Source organism: Solanum verrucosum, unplaced genomic scaffold, assembly GCF_900185275.1.
Source record: "Solanum verrucosum unplaced genomic scaffold, falcon-dt-bn FXZP01000099.1, whole genome shotgun sequence".
NCBI lineage: Eukaryota > Viridiplantae > Streptophyta > Magnoliopsida > Solanales > Solanaceae > Solanum > Solanum verrucosum.
In genome coordinates, this window is record NW_026020338.1 from 415,458 (window position 1) to 434,712 (window position 19,255).

The 19,255-nt window shown below is 31.5% G+C and overlaps 1 protein-coding gene across 1 annotated transcript; it reads right to left on the reverse strand.

The window, feature by feature from the left end:
• Nucleotides 1-497: 497 nt before the first annotated feature.
• LOC125836872 (uncharacterized) lies at nt 498-9,223 on the reverse strand. The gene is made up of 12 exons (XM_049516025.1): nt 8,751-9,223; nt 7,008-7,211; nt 6,599-6,744; nt 4,906-5,174; nt 4,492-4,580; nt 3,248-3,395; nt 2,707-3,146; nt 1,987-2,501; nt 1,852-1,912; nt 1,480-1,752; nt 1,093-1,348; nt 498-837 (listed from the first exon to the last, which is right to left on the reverse strand). The coding sequence occupies exons 1-12, from the start codon at nt 9,132-9,134 to the stop codon at nt 506-508; spliced, it is 3,117 nt and encodes a 1,038-aa protein (XP_049371982.1). The 5' UTR covers nt 9,135-9,223; the 3' UTR covers nt 498-505.
• Between the last annotated feature and the right edge of the window lie 10,032 nt (nt 9,224-19,255).

Here is a 19,255-nt window from a genome sequence, read left to right on the forward strand (position 1 = left end):
CTATTAAAGAACCATTTCTACATTTATTCTAAAGCCCACCTAATGTAATTACCTTACTGCCCAACTAATATTTCTTTTTTGACATGACGTCAATAGAACGTTAGCCTTTTTAAAAATTTAAAAAAACGTATCTATATAAAATAGGAGAAGCAAAACATTTTATCAATAATGTGAATTCAAATTCAAATTAAAGTATTCTATTATAGTAGAATCATTTTTCTACAACAACATTTTATCAAAAGGAAATCAGGGACTTGATTTTTCATTTCACATTAAAAATTAAACTGTTTAACTCTCTCTACTCTAAACATAGTACAAGTTACAACTTTATCCATTGTACTAACTTTAAAATCAGATAGAGAAATTGTTTAGTTACAATAATTTCAGTTTTCTGCTTATTGTACGAGATGCACACAAGCTAAACCGCCAATAAATCTCATAATATTAAGAGTAGTCAACCAAATATGTAAGTGAAGGATACTGGAGGACATGTGTTTTACCATACCTATACATCAGAATCATCATCAGATGTAACTTCAGACTGAGAATCTGCCTCCTCTTCTTCATCTTCCTCATCATCATATTCATCGATTTTTATAGTGCTTTTGACAGTCATCTTTGACAATGCTGCAGTCTTGCTAGCCCTCTGTGACCGAGTACTCGTTACAATAGGATGAGTTGGAACAACAGATTGCAAGAGTTCTTCATCTGATGAAGATTCTTCTACTTCCTTAGCTCGTCTCCTTGTACGAGTTGCTCTAGTTGATTTTGGTGCTGGAGTTGGCAGTACTTCTATCGACTCATCCTCGTCAAGTGTAATATCAAGATCCAACTTTCCTGAGACGTGATGAAAACACGTTAACAAAATTAACATAAGCAAATGTATATCTAAGAGATTCAACTGACAATGAAAAGCATCCGAGGGAATAAATCCATTTAACAAAATTATCTACAAAGGATTTAGCTTATATGAGCTCAGAGTGAAACTTGCAATAATAATGAGTATGACTCGATGGAAGCATCATCAAGAGCTGATGAAGAAAAATGGCATAGTAATTGATGTATTAAAGCCACTAAACGAAAAGTAGTTACCTAAAATAAGTTGAACTTCATCAGATGATAGCTTCAGGTCGGGAGATTTGTCTAAACCCTTTAGTCTCTCAGCCATCTGTTTCAACTCCTTAAGAAGCTCTTTTTCAGCTAGTAAGGTAACACGATTCAACAGCTGCCTCATTAACTTAACAGCCTCTTGTTCTGTCGGTCTAAAGTGAAGCAAGAATAGTGTCTTGCACAGTGCAGAAACGTATGCTTTCTCTGAAGCTGTCTTCTTTGCATGGAAGCTGGCCACCTTGACAGAAAACCCAAAGAAATATTCATTGCATTGAAGAGAACAAGAACACTGGTAAAAGTATTGTACACGGATATGTTCGTTAAACTAAGTAGGATGAGGGCGCTGAAGAGGAAGCTGTGAATAAATACCTCGGTAGCAATACGGATTGCAAGCCCTTCTTCCCCACTCTCGTACACAGAAGAAGGTTCAGCAGAATCATTGTGGTTTTCATTATCATTTTCGTTGGCTGGTGCAGTTTCCTCATAATACAAGGGAGCCTGCATCATCTGCACCATAAAACGTGATGCTTGGGTAGCACGCTTTCGCATGTTAGAGACCATGAATGAAGATCCTGTGGCATTGCCATTGATGCCTGGCCACAAAGAGCGCATAACCGGCATGAAAGCCTTGGATAAACATTTCTGCATTGCAAACCAGAAGTTTTATTTAATAACAAAAAAAAAAACAGATCTATCCAATTCTCGTATATTTTGCATGCACAAATTTGAAATTCTACAAACCTTGTGATTTAACGAGAGGGATGGATAATGCTCAAAGAATACAGAAAGGCACTGCTTTAACCTGTGAGGTAAGCTATTATAAGATGGATTTTCAGAAGATGAATACAAAATAAAGTGAACAGCAAAGAGATTTACCTCTCAAGTTCCTTATTCTCACTACAGAAATACAAGTTTATGAGCTTAGCTAATAGCAGAGGATTTGACAATGTAGGTATGCTTGGATACTTCTTACTTAGCAGAAGAATCTTAGCAAATCCCTCACCAAGAACTGTTTGAACTGTCTCATGTTCATCACCGTCATCAGAATCACCTGAATTGTACTTCTCCAGTCCAGCGTATAACAGGTCAAGTAATTCTATCTCCAAATCCTCACATCCAATATTGAACTTGATATCAGATAAATTTATTTTATGATCTTGGAGTTGTGATGAGAGATCCTGGTTCATTGCTTTATCAACTATATTAGGAGCATGCCATAGTCCAAGATCAATCAATGCCTTAGAAGCCATAACAGTAATTGAAGAAGGACCCTTAACAAAAGAAGATCTTAGTTGCTTTACTAAATCTTCACTAGGTCTCCTTTCTAACAATCCAAAGAGACCAAGGCACCTAATAGCAGCCCTCTGAACATCTAAGTGGACATGTTTTGCCTGCATTTCACAACAACACAAAATATCTCAGAATTCTGTTTAGTAGATAACGGAGGAACAAGCAACATGAAACTGCAAGGTTATGGCAATTCATCCATCTCATTACTAGAATGCAAGTGAAAGATGGAAGAAATGAGGAGATAGCAGACGAAATAGCTGAGGCAAAAAGAAAGATTAGAAAAGGTAACTTTTCAAAGATACAGACCCCAGGAAGCAATACAGAATGCAAAACTTCAGTTGGTTCTATTGCTTTCCCATGCATCCAGCGAAAAGACTGAGCATGTTCTAAGAGAAGGCTAATCACAGCAAGACAGTGCAGCCACTGCATGAAATCCGCAGTCCTCTCTCTGCAAGGTCTAGCAAGTTCCTCCACTACTCGTAAAACTATTTCTTCGAATTCTCCTGGAGCTGAATGGACTCTTCTTGTCAACTCTGCCACAGCAGCAGCCCAATCTTTATCACCACCAAGATTGATACCATCTCCTATGACAACGGCATTGTCATGCTCATCTAATTCATGATCAAGAGGTATGTGAAGTAACTCCTGCAGAAATCCATTCGCAACCTTTCTGTTGGTAATGTCAGAAAAATCAAGCATCGCACCAAGCAATAGCAGCTGGCGAGACGCAAATCGGTAATTGATTCCTGCAAAAATCAAGTACTATCATTGATAGCACAAAATGGAAGGAAAAGATAACAGAGGACAGAGATCTAAAAAATTTAAGAACTACAAACAAGTTCCTCACCAGCAATTGTGTGAGCTTTAATCAATTCAACATAATCACCAATAGAAGCAGGAAGAACTCTGTCAAGAAGATCATTTTTATCTGATGCTTCTGCTGCATATACAGCAGATTCTGTGCCCATTGTTGTAGCAGCTTCAGAGCCCTTTGCCTGTTTGGTAATCATATTGAATATTAACAAGATGGTAATAAGAAAATATTGGCACTACGCATCATCCAAATAAAAAGTTCATATACAGTAACATATCTTTTGCGTGTGTAAGATAGTTTAATAGCAACAAACCCAGAATTAAACCTGCTATCTATGACCCTAATTACCCAGAAACTTTATACAACCAATAGCAGTAAACGACAACTAGGTTTGCCTCTTCAGTTAAACAGAATACTCAAGCCTATGCTCAAATGTGTTGCTACATACTTCTACAGGAAAATTCAGAAGTAACCTGCATCTTTACTTTGGACCTTCATCATTAACATTCACCTAATTCAAGTTGAGGACATAAATGACCTCAATAGACTTAGATAGTAACAAAAGAACTTATAGAGCAAGAATGACCAATTCGTACTTATTCAGAGTACCAATTACATGTTCTTCTTTCATAAAAAATAGAAGTCAAATACAGAACTGATAATCTGAGTTATCATAAGAAATGAACTAATCAGGACAGCATGTAGTACATTATATAGCATAATACATATGCTTCACAAATAATACACAACAGTTATATCACTAGCCTGTTATCATGCAGGTAATCAACATAGATTTGAACTGATTAAATTCCAAAATTTAGCAGAGCAGACCAAGGCACTATAAGCTGGATCTATGAATTTTGAAATTAAGTGTGCACATATCACATTATGCTCTACCCCAATCAAGAAATATATATATATATAACTTCATTCCCTATCCATATCATGCAATCCAAGCAAACCACTTTGGCAAGCACAAAACACATAAGAATTTACATCTAATCTATTCAACTGATGTCATCAATTTGTGATAAGCCACATTTTTTGTTGAATGATGTCCATTTACGCTCATATAATTATGGTTAAACAAGTTAGGTTGTTCATTTATTTATGATTTTAATCTTCCAGTCAGGCTCTTGAAACATTATAGAGAAGGTAAATGTTGGAACTACAGAACAAATAACTTCCTGTTTTAAGGAGTTTTAAGCCGCAAGATGTTACATCAAGACAGTTGAAGACAGAACATGAGACCTGATAAACAAATAATAAATACCCACTTGTGCCTCCATTTGCAAGTGTCTGCAGACAGCTCTCCAGAAGAAAGCAACTTCTGCTTCCATGAGTTGGATGCTAAGATTGCATTGACCTGGTATGCAGAGAGAATATGCAACTAAATCTTAGAACTGCGTGCATAAATTGCTCCAGGGTTGATGAAACAATCAATTTTATGAAGAATAAAACGAAAAAATGGATATCTCTAGCAATATACATAACCTAAAGTTAAACTAAGTTAGCAATTTGTCATTCTATTCTTCGATTTCAGAGAACTTAGATCAAGAACTACATTTAAACATAGTTTCTTATTAAAAAACCAAAACCAATATCTTGCATTATGAACCAATATGCATACCAAGCCATTCTGAGAAAACAAAAGAAGTAGCCATCAAATAGTTTAAATTTCTAATATCAACCTTCGACAGCGTCATTATTTGATCTGAGAAACTGCCTCATACTTTGACCATCTTGTAACTTAATCAATCCTGCTTTTAATAGATTGTCCATTGCAGACTCTCCAACTGATTCATATGTTTCCACATCAAGATATTTAAGTAGTTCTAGTGGGTTCCCATTGCAACACTTGGTGAGCCACTCATCTTTCAGCATAATAAAGCACTCCCTTACAACAGATGAAGCACGATCAGCAAGCCCCCTCTCCAAAATAAGTGTTCTGAGCTTGATGCTGCAATATGTAGAAAACACTAACATGTCAGAAGATACCCTATGAATTGGAACCTACTAAAATGAGTAGAAATAATTAGAGCGTCTTTTTAACACAGCTGCATACATCTAGCCAATTGTATGATCAACCTTACACAATGAATCCATCATATGAATCTAAATGAAGTTGAAAGCATCTATTTACATAAATGCACAAGCACATATGTATTTATAATTTAAAACATTCTATGGTAACATACTTCAGTGTTAACATTCAAATTGTTACATGTTATACTTAGTTGAATAGTAATAGGTCTTAACATAAAAATAAAAATAGTGAAAGGTCCTAACTCTTCCAACGTAAAGGTTAAAGCAACTGTAAAAATATCTACACAGCACTATGCATGTGATTTCAAAAATATACTGTCAAGCAGAAAGAAGAAAAAGACAGAAGACATTGTGTGTGTGCACGCGCATGTGTATATGTATGTTCACACACACACAGAAGGAGAGGGAGAGAGAGAGAGAGAGAGAGATTCAAAGCACCAAAGATTCAAAATCTTAGGCAGCCTAATGGTTATAAATCAGAAAACACGACTCTCAAGCATGTGTATGAAGTTAGATTTTCTAAAGTATACCAGATATGAGGGGTACAAATTTGAATCAACATGCATATGGTACCATTTTCCAACTAACTATGTATTCTGATAACAAGGCTTCACTGACTGATAAAATATCTGGCTTATGCTCACAGCACAAAAAAAAAAATCAAAGAGGCATGTGTCCCTTTTGGTTCTGAATTAAGTTATGCAAATCTAAGCTACAATCCTTTCAGAGTTAATGCACTAACATGTGAATGGAATTTAACAAGATATCAGGATTACAAAAGATTCTCAGCGGAACATTTGTCCAGGTAAAATCAAGTGGCCATCACGAATTTTGTGTTTGGAGCTGTACTTGTATGCTTGTCAGAAACCCTCTCAAATTATAATGTCCCAGCAACAGTTTCTACTGATGTAAAAGTAGGAGACGAATCTGGTAATATTAACAGACTACTCTAAAAAAAAAGGGATATGTTATAGAATTCGCTTGATATTGACCGAGAAGCAAACAAGGGCATGACCGCATGAGATACTTGGATAGTTGGATATAGATGAGGCTTCTTGTTTATTTTAGGATAAAATGCGAGAAGTTAATTGTAGTCAGCAACAGGAGAATATCAGGGAGATAAATCAGTTTGACTGGCACCAATAAAAGTTCTATGTGTACACATAACCACAGACACAAAGTATATTCTCTGCAGGAATTTTGATGATAGATGAAAGCTGCACAAAGTAATGGAGAATACACACTTCTCAGTGATTCCCAATAAAAGGATGGATATCATCCCAAGACGAAGCAAGGGGAAGTCAAAGATGATGCATATAGGCAATGGCTTAAAGTTACCTGAGGCTCTGCAGGGGAAATTTACTAGCAATGACGCAATAAGCTGCTTTGCGTACTGATTCACTCACATCCAGGGTACACTCAATTATTGCTGCAGAAGATGCATGAGATGGAGGAAGGCATAAGACAATTGTTCTACGGACATCCTGCAGAAAATGCAATGTAGAGGAATTCATCAATTCATTTGGATGTAGTTACATTAAGACCTATCAGGAAGTTTCAATTGATGAAGTAAAATATGCATGGATGGCTAGATACTGTAGATTCTTCACTAGTATTAGGTAATATATAGACAAAATGAGTTGCAATGTTGCATAATGATAGTTTTGAGTGATACTTATTGAAGTATGATGCATCATTTTCATCTAAGGAGAATACATTGCTTACACATAGAGGTAAAAAGACTCACCACATTTTGTTCAAGAGGAAGCGTCTCCAGAAATAGTTCTAAAATATCAACATTTTCTGTGTCATTCACGAACCGTGAAAGAGCCCTCACAGAAAAAGTACGGACAGCAGCAACCTTATCACCAACACGCAATTTCATGCACTCTAAAACTTCATCCCAAAAATCAGAGCTGACTTCTGTGTCATCTGGCAATCGTATTATGATCTAGAAGAAAAGAAAATCCTTAAGGAGATTACTACTTACAAGAAGATATCAAATATTCTACAACTGATCAAGTTAAAAGTTGGACAAAAACAGAAGAAAGTATAAGCTCGTATACTTTCATAAGAAAGAGAAACTCCTAAGATCAAAAGTAACCAAATTTTGAAAGAGATAAGGGAAATTACTTACTCTTTGGATTATACTCGAAACAAGAGAAAACATATTGTGATATTACATAGCTCATTTAGTATGAGAAAATTTGTTCAATCAACTATACCCAGTTACAAGCTAGTTGGGGTCAGCTATATGAATCATTTAAAAGGAATTCACTCTTTTGGGGCAATTTCATTACAATAGTAATAATTATATTTAAAAACAAATTAAGAGTTCTTTGTAGCTAGAGATTCTATCTCTCATACATGACCTAACACAAATACGATTTCTAACCAAGGAAATGGAATCCTAGCAAATATCAAACTTAATGTAAGTGTAGTACAACTAAATCAAAACCTCAATTTACTGGTATTACCAATATGAACCTTTAACTTTCTTTTTCCTAATCTTATATAAATTTAAACCAATTCAAGAGAACATAAATCGTTTTCAACTATTTCTTTACTAGTGTTTTTAAGTCTACCTTGTCCCTTTTAAGCATTTTATAACCATCATGGTGTCTGTCATTTTATCACTATGTTTGCTACTTACACCCTCTCTGAGATGTGATTGTTTCTAGTTATAAACTAATAACAACAGAGTCAAGTTAATCTGAAGTTCTTCCTCTACACAAGAATAAATAAGCTTTAGAGCACGTTATTCCTCTATTTATAACATGAATGTCTCCCAAGCAACTAGATATATAAGTACATACCAAAACTCAAATTGATGACAACAATATAGTGAAATACAAAAGTTGGCTTCAAGTGCAAGTGCAGTAAGTGCCATAAACGCTAAAAAGAAGTTTCCTAATATCTATTGCAGGTAAAAGTTCAGATTTTCAGATTTGAGGTGTGGGCAAAGCTGCACTTTTTAATACATTCATCACTCCCGTCAAATACAATATAGGACATATTTGCTTTGTACTCTACTCATCTTCTTCTTTTGGCTGTCTTACTTTCTTATAATCGTGCTTCTAATTATTCTCTCTACCCCATGACAGGGGTAAGGTCCGGGTACATCCTACCCTCCCAGACCCCACTTGTGGGATTCAATGGGTAATTGTTGTTGTACACTATAGGAAGTGTGTAAAACAGTAGCCAAAAGAAGCAATGTGCTCTAAGGAGATCTCTTCTTAGTTCATATAATGTGCTTTAAGGAACTACCTTGCATCACAACACTATTTACTTATCAGAATTCAAAACAAAATAGAATTTTCCTGCTCTCGCGCTCTCTACTCAGCAAATTGACAATTGTGAAGTATTTGAAACCTAGAGTTCGAAGACTTTCCTATCCAATGCTTAGTTCAAATACGTATGCAAAATAGGCGCACAAAAATGCATAAAGTACACATTTTTCACTTATTTCAGAACTTTTAACCATACATACCTCAGAAATTATCTGGCAAGCCCTAATCCTAGCAGTCTTATTGGCTGCTACAGCTGCCACAAGCAAAAACTTGAGAAATCTCTCCAAAAAATCATCACAATCAGAAGCACTTTTAGCATCACGAGCAGTAGCGAAAACAGTAACGAATCTAATGATTCGCTCAGCGGAAGCAGTACGACGCTGGAAGTCAAATATAGGCGTTAACGCTCTCCAAAATGCATCGAAAAACTTCTCCGACGACTTCGTAGCAGAACGGAGAGCTAAAAGCTCCTTAAGCTTCCGTAGATGCGTTGCCTGAGACGATCGAGCATCGTCTAAAACCCTAGCAACTTTTCCAGTCAATTTTTGCTGCAATTCTTCTTCGTCTACTACTGGAACTGGCATTTTCGAACAATTTTTGCAGAAAATTCTTCGATTTCTTCTCTCCGGATCTGCTTGAGAGTATATTTTTCGGTAGAATTTTTGTGGAACTGATGAATGAAATTATTTTGAATTTTTGGAGCGGGAACTTTTCCGATAGGGTCCATTGCTTTATATGAACTAACTAAAAAAAAAATTTTACACTAATAGACTTAGTGGCGCGAATTCAAATTTAATCATCTCTAGATGTGGATATCAGTTACTAGATCATTGTTAGTACTAATAAATTTACACCAAAGGTTATGTTTGGATCGTGTAATTAACTTTTATGAAAAGTGTTTTATTCAAAATGGATTTTTTAATATGAATATGGATAAATCGAACTTCATTTTGGATACCAAGTAAGACAAAAACTAAATTTCAAATGTCAAATATTAATTAGTCCTTATAAGTTAGGCATTTGACTTTTTATGAATTATATCTGCATAAATTATTATATTAGAAGATATAAGTATTTTATGTCAAAGGAAGTAGGTTAGGCAGTTGTCGCAAATAAATATTGTGAGATAAGTATTGAAAACTCCCTAAACTTGGCGCAAATTATTAGTTTTGTCGCCGAACAATTGACAGTCTTAAAAACACCCCTTTACTTGACTAACTGAACTTAGATACACCATGACATCTTTTGATCTGTCACAAGACGTAGCAAGTGGTCTCAAACTCCTGTAGGAGCATGAGACTCTTAATAAAAAGTCGAGATAAGTGTTGAAAATACCCCTAAACTTGACAAGAATTTAAGGGTGTATTTCACTCATGTTACAAGATCATGAGTGTACTTAAGTTCAGCTAATCAAATAAATAAGTGATTTTAAGCCGATCAATAGTTCAGAGATGAAAGTAATAATTCGCATCAAGTTTAACGGTATTTCAATACTTCTCTCTAAATATTATAAAATAACAAATAAATTAGAATAGTTTAAAGATAGTAAAAATTGAACGAGTTGAGATTTAATTTGCATCTTAATCCATATCAGTCCAAGTAATACTCATACGGGTTGTTAATCTATTCATTTATTAACACAATCTATTTTAATTTGCCTAAATTAGCTCAATCCAGCCATTTGCTAACTAAATATAATTGAAGTGAACAATTATTTTTGAAGTGAATTGTTAGGTAGACTGTTTTTAACTTTCACGTGTCAACAGGAATAAAATCTTTAGCTTTAGCAAGTACTACTATTCCTATGTTTCGGATAGTATAACCGTTGTGATGGAAGACTTTTTGGAGATCTCAATACATAATTTAGTACATATAGCTTTTTATTTAGTACAATGTTATATTTTTGGTTAGTTGGTTACGTCCTAATCAAAATGCATATATTTGTTTCATATAATATGTGTTAATGATCCACTAACACTACTTTCTTGTGGCTTATCTCTCGTCTTTTATTTTTGACGTACTTCTAGCTATTTTTGTTTGTTCAATGACGTATCTAAGATTTTCAATTAGTGATGTTTATATATTTTTCGGATGAAGTGTGGATTGTAGTAATCTCTATGTTGTTGTTGCACATATATATATTCTTATTTTGTTTTCTATCTTGCATAAGAGAATATATATATAAATTTCTCTCATACGATTAGTTTTGATATTATATGAACTTGAGCAATACTCCTCAGTTATGATTTATATCGAGCCGTGACAAAAGAATATGATGATGGAGAAGATGTTCCTTCTATTCCTTTGGAGGACTTACTTGCTCATATTGATCCGAGAGATATTGATATTGGAGAAGATGGCATAAGGGTGTGAAATGGAATGTCCACACGTATGATTTTTTTGAAGAGTTGTAACTTTTATAAAGAGTTGTGATTTTTCTGAAAGGTTGTTATTTTTCCAAAGGGTTATAACCTTTATGATAAGGCACAATAAACATATGTTCACGCTACTCTTTGTTGCCTACAAATATAGGGGTCTCCTCTCATTTTTTAACAACGAATTTTCTGAAATTCTTCTTATTCTACACAAACAAATTCTAGTATACTTTATTGTTGTTGAGTAGTTCGTTGACGTCGTGGTTTTTGGAGCCAATATACCCAGGGGTGTAGGCACATGTATGTGAGGGTGTCCAATTGGACACCCTTCGTCGAAAAAAAATACTACATATACAAGTAAAATGATACACGAAGTCATTAAATAATATATTTTATATACCGTTGACATAATAGGTTGTTATAGCCTAGTGGTTTAAAATGTCTCTAATGTGTGTTTAGACATCTTTAATGAGTAAATGCTCTTGCAACAATTTTTTCTCCATTTTAAAAAGAGCTTTTGTTGTTAATTTTTGGACCCTCTTCGTGAAATTCCTGGCTCCGCCATAGAATATACTCGTGCATAAGATCATTTTGTCCTGGAGGATATATTCCATTAACCTCGAATACTTGATGAGATTAATTTCCTTAAGGTACACTGTGTATTCAATGGTTCGATTTTCTTCTATTCAATATTTGTTCTGTTTTGTTATAGATATATTTTCTTTAATGATTTTAACATTCTGAAATATACTTTAAATTTTACTGTCTCTTACAAAATTTTACAAAGTTATATCTTAGTAAATCAGATTAAACAACAGTGGCAACTTGATTCCTTTCAAACTCCAAAATCTCTTTAATAAACCGAGACTTACTATAGAGTGTTTTATTTTATATGGCTAATGGATGCAAAAGATTAGAGAGTGTATACTTATATATAATTTTTAAGAGAATATTTCCTTTATCCAAAACATATCTTCATCCTTTATTATTTATTCTAGTGTTGACATCTGCATTTCCTTCATATGACAGGAGTAGAATTTCAAACTCAAACAAATTTTGTTGGTCGAAAAGTCTGTCCAATGAGTAAGCAAAACATCTAACATTAGGCTCAACCACCCAACAAGGAAAACAAGGTCCAGAAAACTCAAGAAATGGTTGAATATGACTAACAAAATATAGTTAAAATATGGAGTTATAAAAAAAACGGTCACAACAAAAAAATATAATTACCTTGTTATCGGCTTATGTCCAAGCCAAACAACTCTCAGACATGGAGTAATGGTGGCAGTTTTTTTTTTTTCAAAAGGTTTTTAAGAGAATCATGGTAGAGCAAATACTATAATTCCTCAATATTGTTAGCACAATGTGACAAAACATACCCATCACAATCAAATTCAAGTAAATTGTAAGCGTAGCACGATTTCGACTCTGAGAAACAAAGAATAAAAATCTCAAGTTATAACAATAACGAGAAAGAATACTTGCAAAAAAATTTACATAGTTATTATCGCATCAAGTTAAGCCCCAGAAAATTAAGTACGGAAAAATTACCTAGGATTCGAAAATTTATGGTTAAGAGGCTTTAGCTCGAGAAATTATTATGTCGTTTGAAATTTTGCAATACTAATCTTATCACTTCATTATTTTACTACACCATATATATTATAAGTCAGAAGCTTCTATAAGCACAATGTTGAGTTACCAAAATGTTACTTGTTAATTTATAGTTACGGTTAACATAATTAATCAGTAAATGTTAAATATTTGTAATTCACGTTTCAAATTTTCACTTTCATATTCCACTAATTAATTTTTTTCACACTCCTCTTACATTAACTCTAGTGTGATATATCTATATACACAAAAAAAAATATTCACTTACTATTATTTTGATGGACGGCTAGGGAAACTGAAGTGACTCGATCGATAAAAAAGAAGAATAGCCTCCCTAAAGTTTGGCAAAATATAAAATTAAGACGTAACTTCGAATAAATAGGATAAACCAAATGGGCCTAATATAGTTGAGTTGGACCAATTTATGTTTCTTTTAGATTGGACTTTTTGATGGGCTGAACCAAGAAGTGCAAGTAAGAATCCCAAATCAAATGTGGAAATTCAATTATGAGCATCATAATCTTTTTATTGGACGCGATCGGTTGAACATTCTTAGTTGAAAAATGTATCGTGTATGTAAAAAGTTATTTCACACGACCTATTAAAAATAGTTATACCATATATATAACATATATATTATATCTTGAATATTTTTAGCAAAAATTCTGACATAATCGTTGTATATATGTGTACGTTTTTTGACAATACATATACTTCGAGTTGAACCTATCATGTAGCTTGATGGGGGTGATAGAAAAGAATATCCACAAGACTTCTATTGAACAATTTTTGTTTTCTTAAAAAAAAAGGATAAATCCAAAATTATGAGCTAGTGTTTCCATATGAAATATTCTTGTTGTTTTATTAGGAACGTCAACTTCTAGATCATCTGTTATCTCAGTTAAATTAACATATGAACAAATTGCATTTTGAAAAAGAAAAAAAGATGTACTTAAATTAGTTTTACCCTTTCCTAAAAACTCTCTCCTTTTTGTTTCCTTGATAATTTGAACTCACAATCTTAAAATTATAAATGAAGATAAAGATGTTCACCTCATGAATAACCCAATTTTACAAAATACATTGTATACATAGAATTAGAATTCTCACAAAAATACACATTTGATAAATATTCCACCCTAAATTGCATATTATGGGGGGAAACATCTAGAAAAGAAGCTCCACTACACTTCTCTTAAAACTATTTTTTTCTAATAATCATACGCTAACTTAATTGTCATATGAAAATATTCTTCTTCTATTGTCCAATAGCGTGCCTTAGTACATGTATTTCCAATTTAACACAATCACCATCCACTAATTTTGGTCTCAATCACAAGTGACATAATTTCTTTGCTTTAAGTTATTTAGTATTACTTATATTATAATATAATGTTTCTTTTAGTACATTCCACTTTGTCCAAAACGTTTGGGGTGATAAGACATGGTAACCCATGTATATACACTTTATACATATGAGAATATCTATTAGATAAGCATTGTTGCTTTAGTAGTTTGCACTAGGCAAATCAATGTGAACATTCTTGATTCTTTTTTAAAATAATTTCTTCTAGAATATTTTTTGAGGAATAATATATTATTGAATACAAAGCTGTTAAAAAGAATCTTATTTATTTATCTTTCGTTTTGTTGAATGAAGAAATTTTTATTTTTTTTTAAAAAAGTATAAGGATCGTAGAAATAAGATGTATGTATGCCTCTATTTTTTCAAATTTTGTCTAAGAAAATAATATCAATCAAAGCCCGTATTCTTAAAGTAAATGAAATTGTTCTTTCAAACAAACATTTAATCCGAATATGATGTTTGCTCTTATTTCTCAACTTCATAAATAAAATGTTAGATTGTCATTTAAGTCTAACGTTTATAATAACATATATTAACTTTTAGATCATAATCAAATATTTTCCCATGATTTTAAGTCAATGTAATTTTTTTTTTCTAATACTGCATATTTAAATATTCTTAAGTAATATCCCTTGTAAACAAAGAATATGTGATGCATCGACGAGTAGCCAAAACCAAAGAGAATATTGCTCAAATCAAGACAAACAATGAATTTATTTCTTGTTATTACCACCATTAAATTATTATTATCCAAATTGTAGACAAAAGATTAGTCCAAAAAAAGGAGTTAACTCATATTACCTTCGTCCACTTTTAATTGTCATAATTTTCTTTTTTAGAGTCAAAACAATAATAACTTTAACTAACATTTTACGATGTATTTTTTCATCATATTGATATGCAAAAAATTGGAATTTATAGTACTTTTCGTATAGTTTTTGAATATTTAAATTCTTTGTTTTAAATATCGAATTAATATAATCTAATTTAATTTTGAAAATTAGTTAAATTAACTTTCGAAAAACATAATATGACATTTAAAAGTGGACAAAGAGATATATTTTTTCTAGAAAATCACTATCACATAAACAATAACTACAAGAAAATCGTTCATATAAAATGAGATTATTGACATGAAAATAAGGAATGATTTCTTTTTTCCTTTTGTTTTCTATTCGATATGAGTATTTGAGTCCGACTAATTTGAATTATACTTTCCATATTATTTTTCCATAGGCCAGTTAGCACTAACTACATATATCTCCAATGAAAAGTTAATTATATGTCATTTTTTACTAGATTTTTTTATTGCATTGTCAAGTGGCCATGTGATTATTTGATTCTTATCAAACAGTTTGATTGGCTTTCATGTGCATGACCAAATTTATCACATGAAATGACAAGTAAATAATTACAAAAAATTGGTATTATAATAGTAAGATCCGATATGTTATGTTAATTGTGGACCAAACAAAGCTTGCTTAATTAATTGTTCGTATACTTTTCATTAATTAATTATTCTTGTTTTGATCAAACATATCTTTTAACTTTATGCCCTGAGGACATACTTTGATTTGGCAGCAATTTTTTTTATCTTACCCTAAATATTTTGTTGCTTATTGAATAGAGCAATTGTGTTTGAAGTCAAGCTGGGCGTCATTTCATTCTTATAACATGTTTCCATCGTCTCTTTGTGTTATAGTATAAACTCAAATTCAGTCGAATAAATCGGAATGAGTCGTTTTTGTAAGTTATATAAAGAATTCACGACCTATTTAAATTTACATTGTGTATAATTTATTCTCATACGTCAAATTCAAAATATTTTATTACAAATGGAAAAAATCTAATTTCTATCCATCTCACTACCTTCCTCGGTGATAAAATTGAGATAGTATTGTACTATTAGGCACTCTTGTGTTCACTACGACGTGGAAATGACAACACGAACATATTTACATCGTCGTCTCTTTGTGTTATAGTATAAACTCAAACTCAGTCGAACAAATTAAAATGAGTTTTTGTAAATCATATAAAGAATTCATGACTTGACTTGTTTTAATTATATTGTGTATAACTTATTTTCATACATTAAATTCAAAATATCTCATCACAAATGAAAAAAATCTATTTTTTATCCATCTCACCTTCGTTGATGATAAAATTGAGATAGTAATGTAATATTAGGCCCTGTTGAAGACTCGTTTATTATTAATTTCAACTTGAAGGTGATCTTGACTTTTTCTTAATTAGCCATTTTTAATAGAAAAAATAATGCCAAAAACAATTGTTTCTATTAATTGCCAGGAGTGACCTTCATTTAGTTAAGATTAATTTGAAGCCCCTTTATTCAAGTCTCTTTCAATCGAATCTTATAAATACTTTTATAATCTTATTCATAACAATGATGGGGTATATTATTCTTTTCCCATGAAGATCGTAGTGGGATGGATGAACTACTTTCATCATTCATCATAGGTCTCGTGATCTCAAGTATGACTGTATGAGTATTGAAATGGAGGAGATCTTTTCAGAGATGAATTAAGAATCTAAATGAATAAGTTTTAGTTCGAGAAAATATTTTCAAAATCAATTATTTATACTTGTGAAAAAAAAATACATATATAAGGTCCAAGTTAAAATTATTAGGTTCATTCGAACTCAAACTCGATCATCTGCATTCGCTCTTGAAATCTAATGGTTATAAAATAGTAGAATGAAAAATAATTTTCGCAAATTGAAAGTGAAAGAATTGTGATGCTAGGATTAGACAAAGCAAACTGTCAAATAATTTACATTAATATTAAGAGAAAAGATATTATTGTTTCGATTCAGACTCGATCTAAAATTAAACTTTATGAGTTCAGTTATAAAATTTTAACACTAAATTTAATATAATTTGAAATTAGGGGTTCTAATTTAATATTTGAATTTTTTTTTTGGAACGTTCACATATATAACTATCTTACGTGTTAAAAATACTGATCTTAGTTGAATATATTGTACGAAGGTTGCATCCACCTTTGATTAAATTCAAAAATCGATAATATTTAATTTGTTCTAGCTATATACATTATTACATAAAATATTTTAATTAATTAAACATCAAAAAATGAAAAAATCCATATCAAAATTTAATACTTTTATTGGTTTTATTTTTTGCATATATAGTTATACTATGACGCTAAAAATATTAAATTTAGTTAAACTCTTACGAAAATTACAATCTACCTCTGATTAGATTGGAAGACTTAGGACTGATATATAGTATAATACAATATGCATATTTTTGGTCGACTTTCAATTTTAATAATTTGTCTAAGAATATAATAATAAAATGTCATTTTCTGGTATTATTATTGGTTTCTGATATTGGTTGCTAGTTGTTGCCCTTTTAAAGGTTCAGTGACCTTTCTGGTTCTGAAACATATAATTGCAACTCTGACTATATGATTGATAAATTCAATAATTAAGCAAAAAATATTTTTTATTTATTAATGAGCAACTACTAAACCATATAGTTATAATTTGATGTCCTCAAGTATATTTCATTATTAATCTCTAGATTTGGAAAGTGAGTCTCGGAGTAACGATAAAATTATTTCTATATGATATATACGTTATGAGTTTAAATTGTGAAAACAGTTATTAATGTGTATATTACGGTAGAGTGATTGTTTATATTACACTTCTTGAAGTGCAGTCCTATCCCCAACCCTGTGTATACGTGAGATATGAAATTCAAACATTTTATTCTCTTTAAAGAGATTTAAAATTATCGAATATAAATCTACATTTATCTTAATTGATAATCTTGATTAGTTCTCAATCATAATATAGGGTATACACACATGTATATTATAATAATGTGTATGATCCATGAACAATTTCATAACGAATTGTTGAGTTTGAAATTTTATCAATTAATTAGCAGTCACTTTTAGATTTGACTAAAACGAAACTTAGTAAAGTGATTACAATTATAACCTCCTTGAATGAATCTTTAGAGACACAACTCGAATCTAATTTAATTGAGGTCCCTATACGAATACGGAATATCGAATGAGAAAAAAAACTAGTTGTATTGCCTTTCTCAATCACAATAAAGAAACTTTACATTACATCCCATACATGGGGGACGTCAGCCTCTTGATTTAATTTGTCCAAACAGCCAAACAGAATATGACGCATAATAGTACTATGTTTTTTATTTATTTTTGTGCAAGTTGTTTATTTATTTATTGGTTTTTAGAGGACTTTATTTTTCTTTTTTATAAATTTTTCAAAGAAAAAAATAAAATAAAGAATAGATATGAGTTTATAATCGACAAATATTGTGGTGGAGTACTGATAACTACTTATTTATCATGAATTGGTGATTTCAAATATGAGGCTCAAAACTCTTTTTCGATACGAATTCAAATTTAGTTCGATATAAATTTAGTTTAATTGACTTTATATAATTATCGAACACCGTCATGTTCTTTTTAGAAGCAACTTGTATAAGAAGGGTCCTCCTCGTGCTTGCTTCTTTAATTCCTCCACATATCATTATCTATAGGTCAAATTTTTGTAATGAATTCTTGATTGGATTGTGAAGGTCAAGTCTTTGTCTCCCTTTATATATATATATTTTAACTTATTAATGAAATTAGACATTTGAATATCATTTAGTTGAAATAAAAAAAAAGTAAAGGAAGTATGTAAATTTCAAGTTAAACGAAATATAGTTTCGAAATTGAAATTATGTTTAAATATGAAATTAGACATTTGAATATCATTTAGTTTAAACAAAAAAAATAAAGGAAGTATGTAAATTTCAAGTTAAACGAAATATAGTTTCGAAGTTGAAATTATGTTTGAATATGAATTTCAAAACAGTATATATATGTAGTGCAAGTATAATGAGTTGCGTTTGCTGTACAACAACGTTGGTATCACATTTTGGTAGTTAATCCAATTGAAATTCATGAACAAATGTTGAAGTTCTAACTTGAGTAACGTGTGTAAAGTTTCTTTCATTTGTTGTTTTTTTTAGATTTTTGACACATGCATGAATTTTTTTCGTCGTAAAAGTGATTATTTGTCAATTACATTATAAATAACAGTTAAATATTACTCCATTCATTTAAAAAATAATGACCTAGTTTTTTTTTAATTTGTTTAAAAAAGAATGATCCCTTTCCTTTTTCGGCAACACTTCAATTTTTCACGTGACATATTTAAGACCACAAGATTAAAGGGCATTTTGATACATTGACCTAACTTTAATTTAGAACCACAAAATTAAAAGTTTTTTTTCTTTTCTTAGATTTCGTTTCAAGTCAAACTAGGTCTTTTTTTTAAACGG